Source organism: Poecilia formosa, unplaced genomic scaffold (genome assembly GCF_000485575.1).
Source record: "Poecilia formosa unplaced genomic scaffold, Poecilia_formosa-5.1.2 Scaffold96, whole genome shotgun sequence".
NCBI classification, from domain to species: domain Eukaryota; kingdom Metazoa; phylum Chordata; class Actinopteri; order Cyprinodontiformes; family Poeciliidae; genus Poecilia; species Poecilia formosa.
Genome location: NW_006800035.1, coordinates 1,976,809 through 1,988,218, shown reverse-complemented (window position 1 = coordinate 1,988,218; position 11,410 = coordinate 1,976,809). Strand labels below are relative to the sequence as shown.

Here is an 11,410-nt window from a genome sequence, read left to right as displayed (position 1 = left end):
TAACTAGAGTTGATGGTGTGAAGTACAGATGATAAACTGTGTACTGGTTTATTTAAACACCTCTCACTTTTGGAAATAAAACCCTACACCTGGTTGTTTTTGGTCAAGGACATCCACTTCACTGAGCACCGCCTCGTTCTGCTGGAATGTGGCTCGTAGGTGTTGGAGCAGCGCAGGAAGAACAGGGGCAGAGTTTGGAGTCATTAGCTGTTAGAAGCTTCCTGGACTGTTTACTCTAAGTTCTTTATGTAAAGCCTTCTCTTCTGTCCAGCCTCTCCAGGTCATACAGTTATAAAATGAAGTGATTTCTTTCAGTAAGAAAACAGAGGTTCTTCCACTATTTACTTATTAATATTTCATCCATTCAACCATTTTCATCCTGTTATTCAAGATCAGATTACCAAGGTAACAAAATCACAAGTGAAACCACAGGGAACAACAAAAACTCACAAACAGATGAACATAAACTGTGACTGGATCAGTGGGTAGAGCAGTCAGGTTGTAGGTTTGATGCCAGCTCCTGTCGATGTGCTCATGAGCCAGGTGCTTAACCCAGAATCCCTTTAGTGTATAACTCAGTTTATGTTTCAGCAGGTTGATCACCAACTCACACTGTGCTGCAGACAAGCTGAACTACTTTTAAGTAGCAGTAAAGAGCAAATACAGAAAACATCTTTTTCACAAAAATGTTGTTACTATGACACTGACTGTTTAGTCTCTACATACTGGGACATTTTCTGGCACCAGACCTGGAGGTTTCCACCTCAGCAGTACTCCACTCCATCCAGCACTGTGTTAACACCGTCACATTGGACAGACACATCTGGCTGTTTCCCAACCAGAAGCTCTGGATGAAAGAGGAGGTCAGGGAACTGCTGAAGGAGAGAAACAATGCTTTCAGATCCGGAGACAGGGGCCTGTTCTGATGAGCGGCACTGGAGGATTACACCGAGATGAGACGGCATACAGACTGGAGGTGAAACGACTGTCGGTCTAGTCCAACAATCTCCGTTTGAACAGCTCAGAGTCAAAGGTCAAACTGATTGGTGACTTTAGAAGGTGTAAGTCAGACATTTATCATTATGAACGGGGAGGGGGTGGAGATGGTGCCAAATTTCAGGTTCCTGGATACCTACATCAGAGAAGACCTGGAATGATAACTTCACTTCAGTCCTGAAGAAGGCACAGCAGAGACTGAACTTCCTGAGGATTCTCAGGGAGAGCAATCTGAGAACTGAGTTCTTGGTGTCCTTCTATTGCTGCACTGTGGAGTTGGTGTTGAACCATGACGTTTCACTGTGGTTCTCCAGCTGCACTGCGGCAGAGAGGAAGCAGCTCCATACGGTCATATACAACGTCCATAGATTGATTGGCTGCCTTCTTCCATGCCTCCAGCGCACGACACAGATGTAACAGACGTTTCTACAATATGTCTGTCACACACATAAAGTGTGTCTGCTTTTAGTGTCTTGGGTTAGTAAGGACTTACTGTAAGCTACAGGTACATGGCAGCTGTCAGAGCCTTGTGGAAATATATTCTAACTGCACAGCAGGAATTATCCCAGCATGTCCCTTCTGGCAGTTATGAATGAAGAATGAAGAGATTAAACAGTGCAGCAAGAGATGCTAAGGTCACATTCACTCTGGAACTAAACAGACACAACAGAGGAGTTACAAAGGCAAAAACAGGAGAATCCCAGTTCACAGTAGGCATCATAAATACCAGCCTTATAATGAAATCCTGACTCTTACAACTGATTAAGAGTTCAATAATTGGTGGTAACCAGAAAATTAGGACTGCAAATCTTAGTCACTAGAGTCACTTTTATTCATCTGCCGAGACACAAAGAAGAAGCTCAGAACAAATGACCTGTGGCTCAGACCGAGAATACACTGAAGAAGTTCTGTTTTATCTGTGGAGAGAAGGTTTTCTCCCAGAATCCCATCAGGAAAGTTAGAAATGTTGAAAAGCTCACCTAGCCCTCTGAGCTGCTGCTACTCTGTTGAGAAATTAAAAGAGAGACTAACAATTAAATCAAGACTCAGCTCAACTTAAAAAACTTTTAATCTGTTTCTCTTGTTTTATCACATCTTATTTTCCAGAAAACTTTGCCTGTAAAGATTAACGGAAAGTTTCATGCTTAGTTATGGACTCAACAGGCCACTTCCTGTCTCTCATGAATCCAGCTCTGGATGGTTCTCTTGTTCTCAGCAATGCGATTATTCTTTAAGACCAGATATGACTATCTTTGTCCACTGTATGAATGATGCTTGATTCTTAAATGTATTGCTTTTTACATCAGAGTCACCAGGAGGATCTTAGCGCTGTCAGTCAACCCTGTGTACTCACTGCTCAATGTGCTAATGGTGGAGAAACAACTTATTGTTAAAGGAAAACCACTTATCCTCTGTTATCGGTGCCACAAGCCTAGCATTCACGACAGGCCCTGCTATCAGGAAGAAGCTGCAGTGTACCAAAAAGGGAGGGGGAAGACGAGCAGGCGGATGTAAGGGTGATTGCCAGTGCTAAGACCCGCCTCCTTGCTCTTATTGGTTGTTTGTAGTTAGAACTGGGAGCACTGGGATAAGGCAGAGGAGTTAGATGTTTTTCACAAATTATCTATCTCATAATGGCTGGAGGGATTTACATACATATTTTCTTTACATATTTCAACAAATATGTAAAGAAATATATATTTTTTTAAAAAGTTAAGTTACATACTGCAGTGTTAAGCACTAATAGTCTGATAATGTGTATCTGTTCCTTTTTATTGGGATTTTTCCTTTCTTCTCCCTAAACTGCGTGGGATATGTCTGGATAGTCGTTCAAATGTGCTAAAATGTGGTTGTTATGTCAGCTGTTAAATGGTGTGCTGATCCTCAAACTAAGGCAGCCATTACTGATTCTGAGGTGTGTTGGACACTCTTCCACTCTGCTGATAGGCGTTGATCAGGAGTGGGCATTCCTGTTGCCCCTACCTGAATGACGTGGTCTCAGGCATTTGCCTGAAAACAAACAAACAAACAACAACAACAAAAAAACTTACTTCCAGGTGTTTAAACCTAATTTTCAAAACAACAGCATAAATTTGTCACTGAAATCTACAAATTTATATCATTTTTAAACAGAGGTCACGGGTCACACCCCTGTTTTAAATCTTAAATGTGGAATTTTCCTCACATTTGCTCCATACCCTGCATGGCGTTTGGGGTCATGACTTTTTTTTTTTTAGTGGTGGCTTTCTTCTTGTTGTCCACTAATTGTCTGGCTCTCAGATGGAATATGAAAATATTGGCTCATGCATCCCATAGAGATCACTCAACCCCCACACAGTGTGACCTGGCTTGGATTAGAATAATAAGCACATTTCTAGCTTTGAGGTGGCATAATTAAATTAGAGTCTTCAAAGCTGTTTTAGCATGGGCATCAGCACAATATGTGTTTATATTGAGGATTTTCTATTTTGTGTCTCTTGTGCACTGAATCTGGACACAGACCAATTAATACGCTCTAATGAATTGATGCATCATATTAAAAGAGCCCCACTTGTTGCTCCAGCAACAAGTGGGCAAAAACTCCTCTAACTGTGATCCATCACAGTTAGAGGAGTTTTTGAGACTGGTGTCCACATCTCCTCACATGTAAGATGTGTCAAGCTGCATGCCTCCACTTGGCCCCAGCTCTCTTGACCTCCTACGCCTTGATTCTCCATCCTCCCCCACAGCGGTAGCTCCACTGATGGTAGCAACAGCACCATATCACCTCTAGCGCCTCACCTCCCCCTTCCGTCTGTTAATTGGATGAGCTGTCATGGCGGTGAGGATGATTAAATTCCAGAGCAGAGTGGCTCTGTGGTGAACCAATCTACGGTTACGTTAAACCAATAAAAGGTCAGCAGGAATTGTGCAGTTCTTTGTTCAAAGTGGTTCCCATAACCAGGTTCAACGGCTTTAAGGTTCATTCTTCACTGTGAAAATAAGCAGAACAGACACATAAAGCTCACTGGATCTGAGAGCTTCATTCCTTCCAAACACTGCCTGCTGCCAGCCATGGTCCTTTTGAAGAGAACTTCCATTTAAAGGCTAAAGTTATTCATCTGGGTTAACCAAGCCTGAATTTTAGCTCTCTTGTTTAGGATGAAACTGGTTTAAGACATAGCACACCTTTCAAGGTAAAACAGGAACAACAGCTGTTTAAATAGATGCAAAAAATGTGTTTTTGAAAAAGGTGATGGTAGGATTATGTTTTTGGGTAGTTTCTGTCAGTGGTACTGGAACATGAGACTGATAGAATAATGAAGGAGGACGACAAACTCTGATGAGGAGTCAGACCACCTGCAGTCAGACACGTGGACACATTTGGGTCTGTCTTTAAGCTAAATTTGACTTTTAAAGATGACCTAGTCTTGCATTTTTATTTAGTATTCATTTCATTTGATCTGTTTAGGACTGCAAGGTGTAACAATTTTCAGAACTGTGTCTGTTCTCTTTGAGTATTCTGGCTTCTTCCATCCTCACCAGTTTGTCACATTTCTCTGTGATGGACTGGTGACGTCTCCAGGCTGTACACCCACACTGTGATATGTAGAGGAAATCACCTGGAACACAGCAGAAGTAAAAAGAATCCTCCTGAAAAGACATCCATCAGAGTGAAAACCTCCCATGAGTCTTATCATATTGACATAGTCCATCTGAAAATTATTAGAGAAATAATTTTTGAGTCATTAGAGGCTATAAAAGAGTCAACCTGAGTGATTTTATAAAAGTTTTCAGAAAGCTTTGTCTGGACAGAGCTGAGGAAGTGCCATTTAGACACATTGGTGGCATACATGCCAACTGACATTCTCACACAGTAACTCTAAAATTAATTATTGGTTATTAATGTTTTTATTATATTTAACCATCCTTGTAAATAAGGTATGGTTTGGCTTGGTTTTGGTAATAACACAGACCTCTAAGCAATTTCAAATCACATCATAAGTGTGTTCCCAAACACTCTCATTACAGCTCCTCATTGGTCGATTTGGATGATAGACCATCAATTAGTCTGAATCAAAGGCGGTCCAGCAGGGAAAATATGCACTTTTATGAGTTTTGAATTAAATATAGATTTTATTTTCCTCTTACCAAAGTGTCGTTTCTTGCTAAAGTTTTTTTAACAGTGAGCTGCAGATTTGTTTTACCTCCCCTACTGCTCCCATGCTGCTCACTGTTTCCAGTAGCTAAATCAGATTAGCCTTCCATCCATCCATCCATCCATCCATCCATCCATCCATCCATCCATCCATCCATCCATCCATCCATCCATCCATCCATCGCATTTATAGAAAAGCATACAATAAAAAATAATGTATATTTGTGTTAAAATGATTATCAATGATTCAAATTCTTTTTGAGCTTGTACATGTAATTTGTGAAGGATAAATTCAAATCAAATTAGAGTGTGAGTGTGTGTGTGAATGGGTGAATGACTAGTGTGAAGCTCTTTGGGGTCCTCTGAACCTGATAAAACGCTATAGAAATACAAACCATTTACCATTTAGGCAAATGTTGAGACTTTGATCTTGCTTTTCCAAATATTTCCAGTTGTTTGTTGTATAATTTGAAGTTATGCAAACAAAAAAGGGTAAGAATCGGTCAATAAAAGCACAAAAATAATTTTACAGTCATGCTAATGTGTATTTAAACTTCTCACTGAAACCTTCAGCATTAAAGTATTTAAGCAACACAACAAATCAAACCAGGATCCCTGAGAAAGCTCCAGATTCACACTGAGATGAAAAAGTTTCTTTCAGTGACGTCCAGAATGCTTTCTACTAAACACAGCATTTTAGTAGAATTGCATCAAGCTCTCTGCGTCAGTCAGTGCTTACGTGACTGTTACATTACAGAGAGGGCACCTTTTCTGCCTTTTAATATTTATAATTTATATATATTTTTTTTTTAAGTTTGAGGAAGATGAGTCTGCAAATCCTAAATTTATTCAAGTTGGTACAAAGATTAGACAAATTAGATCAGACATATTTATCCAAGTTTCCTTGAGGGAACTTGGCTTATTACAGTTAAATATCACAAAAAACATAATTTACAAAGTTTAAAAGAGTGCATTGCAAAAACATATATAACCAAACCTATATGAACTTGAAAATTCAACTCACATCTATTTGTATAAAGACTGCTGTTGGCCACAGGCCAGAAAAGGTGCAGACCAGCTGAAGAGAGCAAATATCCAGTTGTTTCATAATCACGTCATTTATGATATAAAAGCTCGTGACATCTGGAACGATACTTTGGGAATCTCTAGGAACTATATAAATTTGATGCGCAACATAAACTCCTCAATGAGTAATCACACTACTAAAACAGCGTTACTAAGCAACGCAGCTTGAGCTGCTATAAAGGGACGCCCGCGAGGCTGTCTTGACAGGAGGGCGCACGAGACAAGAAGTTGGTGCAGGAGCCGGGCGCGCGGAGAGCTTTGGGGAAACAGAAACAGGAGTTCAGCGTTCTGACGCACACACGCACGCGCTATGGACTAAATAGTGTTGAGCTGAGAAGAGCAGCGCGCGCAGCAAGTCTCTGTTATAGTTACATTTCACTTAGTTCTGTTATAGTTTCTGCCTTTATCTATTTTTACTGTGACTAGAAACTAGAAAAGAAATTTAAAAAAAACATCGTCGGCACCATGAAGCTTTTGTTTTTGCCACTTCTAATGGCGCTTATTGCCGTTGCTCAAGTTTTTTGCGAAGATGCTGAGCCAAAAGAAGGAGCTGACTACTGGACGAGCAGTAACCAGATTCAGGTAGCACTGCAGACGCTTTAGTTTCTGTTATTTAGCCCCGATGTGTAACTCACTTTGTTACTGAATTGTACAATTTCTAATTGGTTCTTTGTCAGGTTTGAATTTATCTCACGAAAGACTAACATTAATGTCAAATGGAGTACAAATCAATTAGGTATTTTTTTTATGTGTCTGCCATATTACGCCAAAGAAGCACTTTGAATAACATCTGTGCATTCCTTTTACATTGCCCACAATATATTAAAGAAGGAAGCAGTTAATTAGATTTCTGTTTTCCTTCTGAAAACAGAATTATTCATCATATTATATCTTAATTAGTCAGTTTTAGTGCACGATTAAATTGGTCTTAGATTAGTATAATAATTCTAGGAGCTATAGTCATAACCAAATCTTTATGTCCTACTGGAGAAAAAAAAACTGTCCATTTTGCAGTGAAAAGGCGACACTATTAGAACCTATCTTCTTTTCTACTCAGATCTCTGTTTTTGGGGATACGGAAGATAATAAAAAAAATAACAAGTCAGTGGTCTTTAAATTGAAACAGAATAACTCTGCTTAGTTTAATTCAGATTGATCTTAAACCTTCCAAATTTGGCAATGACATAAATTCCAGCTGCTCATATTAAAATATGAAACCTAAAGCAGCTCCACTGTCACGAATCGCATGTCCTGAGTTTGACATTGTGGATTGGAATCGTGCCAAGCCACTATTCCCCCAGCCTTAACTGGAGGCGGGGGCCATTTTGCAGATGAATGAGCCCACAGTAAATCATTACAACTTAGTGTACGGGCCATTAGTGGCCCCTAGGTCTAGATCGCAGCCAGACTAATGTATATTAGAGAAATAGATCTTAAGACAAAAATAGAAACAACTGCTGACACTTGCAATTTCTAATCTGTAAAGAGTGGATGAAAGAATCCTTAATCTTATGGATCTTTTAGGTTAATTGCAGTTACACACATAGTCAAGGCAGTTTCTTAGTATGTCACACTTGGGAAACAATATCAATGGATTTTTTTACACAGATTTTTTCCCCATCTGCTCAGGATGACTGGCTTTCCAATGACCCATTCAGAGAAATCCTCCTGAGGATGACGAGGAAGCCGCGGCCGCACCAGTTCATCGGTCTGATGGGGAAGCGTTCTATGGGTGAGAACTTGTTCATTTTATTCACCACAAGCTCCACATCCTAATCATGCTTTTTATAAAATCCTTTCCTTTTACTTTGTCTCTCCACAGCAAACCCACAGATTACCAGAAAAAGTAAGTCACATCTGTTGGGACTTTCTGTATTCCTGTAAAGGGAATAATGATCATGTTGATAGTTTAGTAGTGATTGTCTTTCTTTTAATCCTGCTTGTGAAAATAGTGGGGAAGTAAAATATGCAAAATCCCAACAGGCTAAGACATGCATGTCTGATAGAGAGATGTTGTGAGATATCAGTGATCTGCAGCGTTCAGTGCTGTGGTTGAAAAGCATTAAGATAGTTTTTTATGTTTAATTCTCCTTCTGGCTTGTATTAATGGTATTATGAAAGTAGCTGATTTCCATGGTATTAAATCAACCATGTTAGACAACAGAGCCGCTGTAAAACCGCAGTGGATCACCTATTCAGATTTGCACAGCAGGAGAAAAAGAAATTTCTCTCATATTTCACCCACAGCATTACTGATTGAACTGGGTTTTTATTGCTGTGGCTCAGACGGAGTGGGTGAAAACAATTTCAGGGTTTAATTAACTGACAACCGCCACAGATTGCTCTACAGAAGGACTCTTTTCTGAATACATCTCTTTTATTTAACACATTAATTGTTCAGTTAGGAGGGTGGTCCAAAGCTGTCGGGAAAAACAGAAGAGATTAAAGGTACTAAAGCACGGAAGGGATCTGTGGGGGTTGGGGTTCCCTTTTTCTGAATGACTCACCCCCTCACTGATGCAACAGAGCGAGCAGAATTAAGTATACGTCCAATTTATTCCACTTACGCAAACGTGACCATGTCAGTTGTCATTAGAGTGAAGGACATAGCAGAGATCAATATCCTCAAGGACATGTTGGACTTGGTTGTCCTCCACATAAGGCAAAATAGATTTTTACTCATTTCTTTACTTCTGAGCAACACTTCAGTTCTTAAGTCAGTTCATCAGCGAAATGCAAATATTGATGTCTTTTTTGGAGGGATACAGAATCCCCATGAGGCTCTTTTTGGTGTTGCAGCGTTCCTCACTCTGTTTCAGCACCATGGAACTGATGGCATCCCAGCCCTCCACTCAGACTGACAGCATATTTCCATCCCTGTGTCACAGAGATGTTTAAGGACAGCTTAAACATGTCAGTTTGGGTTCTGGTTCACATGAACTTCACTCTGACACTACAGACATCATGTCCAATTAAATTCTGATGCAGAAAAGAGCTCCTTCTAAAGGGGAAGGAGAAGTTTGAATCCTGAAGTTACAAATGAAGATTAAATTAATAACCCAGCACAAAGTTATGCAACATTTGATTTTCTTTCTTGAGGAAAAGATCTGCTTTCATAAGAGGACATAGCGTAGATCCACTTCTGAAATTCCAGAAACAGACATGAGAAAAAAATGACCATCCAAGACCTGCTGGGTTCCAGCCTCTAGTTTCAGCTTAGTAAAACTAGTGGACTTCCATAATCTATATTTTAAATCCTTTTCCTCCACAGGACATAAAATCAACTCATTTGTCGGCCTGATGGGAAAACGGAGCCAAGAAGAACCAGGTCATCTAAATTCCTTCGTGCTCTGATCGTCTTCAGGCTGTTAGCCTAACATACTCATTCTAAATCAGGTGCTTCTCTTCCTCCTGCAGAGTCCTACGAATGGAGCACAATACAGATGAATGACCAGCGGCGCTAAGCAGCAACTCCTGCCTCGGTCTCATCTCATCATTCCTCACCCACCAGAGGAGTACCCGACGCTGGCTTTGTTTTTCTCAAAATGTGTATTGTTGTTAGTCAAATAAAAATGATTGTTTCCACATTGTAGTGATGTAGCAGTGCTCTGCCTGTGCCAATTTCATCTGTCCCAGCAGAAGGTACACTGGGGGTGTAAGGAAAGCAGCTGTCATTGTCGATGTTCTAAGTGGTCTCTGAGAGTTTTCCTCCATCTGCCATGACACAAACGTTGTATGTTGTAGTGGACCACCCAAGCAAAGCTTTACCCCTTAGGGGTAAAGCTGAAAATTGCACTGCCAACTCCTCTGCATTGTGCCTCGTAGCTGTTTATTTGCAATTGTTTGCTGTAGAAATACATCACACAGATGTTCTTACATTTGCTTTCATGTTCTAGGGACTGTCATGTTTTCCACCTGCATACATGGTGTGAAAGGACTGGATAAATGTGTGCTGCAGTGAATTAACAGATATTAAAATTATTTTCTGTAATTGTTGAGCTTCAACTTTCAAGTTGTGTGATTTTTATATTTTAGTGGGAGGAGAATGTGAGAGTGGGCTGGGCGAACTCTAGTGGCAATCAGTGGTACTGCACAAGCTACAAATGAAAATCCAACAAGGCATTATAAACATAAAAGCAATAAAGTGGGCATAATACCACCCATCAGCTAAGTTTCACAGTTATAACTATAATTGTTACAAGCTATGTTAAAATTCAAATATTAAGCAGAAAGGTAAAAAATCTCTTGTTACCAAGTGTTAGTTATTTGTGAATTGAAGTCGTTTAGTTAAGGTTTAATTGAAATAACTGACATTTCTAAATTAATTATATTTTCGAACTGAATAAAAATATTTCATGAACTCAAATGTTCTGTTAACGCATTCAAGTCCTGACATGAATTTCTTGTCTATTATAATAGAAATAATTAAATGAATCTAGTCAACGTGTTCCTAATCATCATCCTCACTGGTGAAAAGATTAATTGTTTTCAGTAGCATCACATCCTTTTTATAGGATACAGTCTGGATGAATTCTGCGAATACGCGCCACCTAGTGGTATCTTTATTCCACTACTCTGTCGCAAAGGTGAGTATTACATGTCAGCTGGTTTTAATTGGTTTGATAAATCGTGTCGTGTGCGACAACTGAGCAGGTCCAAAAAGTCTTTTATAAGTCTGAAGACTGAAAGTGGCGCAGTGCGACCCCAGGGTTAATGTGGTGAAATGTACTGCTGGGCACAAAACAGAAACAACCAGCTGCTCATTTCCTGCTGTCATTCTGCTATACGTCTTCAATACATCTTATTTATAACTGAGATTTCCTCCCAGTTATCCACAAAAGCCGCCTTCAGATGTAAAGAATTAATTTTCTTATGGATTCTAGTGGGGTGATTATCCATGCAGTCACATTCTCAAAGCAGCACACCAATTAGCAAACTCTGACTTATCGCTTTCTTTCAGACCAGACTGATTTTGGGCACCATAAAAAAATACTCTAGTTCTTTTATTGAATAGCTAAGCAAAAAGATGGAGCTGGAAACGATGTGCAGCTAGTTTTAGTGGTTCGTGACAGAAAGAGCACCCTGGGGAATGAATGACAAAAATGAGAAGAGCTGGAGGAACAAGGAAAAAGGAAGCTAGCAGAATTAACAAGGTGAAAGTGAGGGCAGCTATGAAGAGGCAGTAGGTCC

General features: G+C 39.9%; 1 protein-coding gene and 1 long non-coding RNA gene across 2 annotated transcripts in view; one reads left to right on the top strand and one right to left on the bottom strand.

Moving 5' to 3' along the window:
- Positions 1–1,182: 1,182 nt before the first annotated feature.
- Positions 1,183–11,410, bottom strand: part of LOC107836912 (uncharacterized) — a 13,990-nt gene continuing 3,762 nt past the window's right edge. Inside the window, exons 2-3 of the long non-coding RNA XR_001662886.1 lie at positions 3,699–3,700; positions 1,183–1,194 (exon numbers count right to left, since the gene is read on the bottom strand). This is a non-coding gene — a long non-coding RNA (uncharacterized LOC107836912). The remainder of the gene's footprint in view (positions 1,195–3,698; positions 3,701–11,410) is intronic.
- tac1 (tachykinin precursor 1) lies at positions 6,411–10,225 on the top strand. Its single transcript, XM_007558457.2, has 5 exons — positions 6,411–6,802; positions 7,850–7,952; positions 8,043–8,066; positions 9,492–9,548; positions 9,638–10,225. Exons 1-5 carry the CDS (start codon positions 6,686–6,688, stop codon positions 9,682–9,684), a joined length of 348 nt encoding a protein of 115 aa, XP_007558519.1. The 5' UTR covers positions 6,411–6,685; the 3' UTR covers positions 9,685–10,225.

Coding starts and splice junctions, on each gene's coding strand:
- tac1 (XM_007558457.2), top strand. CDS start 6,686: ATGAAGCTTTTGTTTTTGCCACTTCTAATGGCGCTTATTGCCGTTGCT. Junction 6,803..7,849: donor CGAGCAGTAACCAGATTCAG/GTAGCACTGCAG, acceptor CCATCTGCTCAG/GATGACTGGCTTTCCAATGA. Junction 8,067..9,491: donor CCCACAGATTACCAGAAAAA/GTAAGTCACATC, acceptor TTTCCTCCACAG/GACATAAAATCAACTCATTT.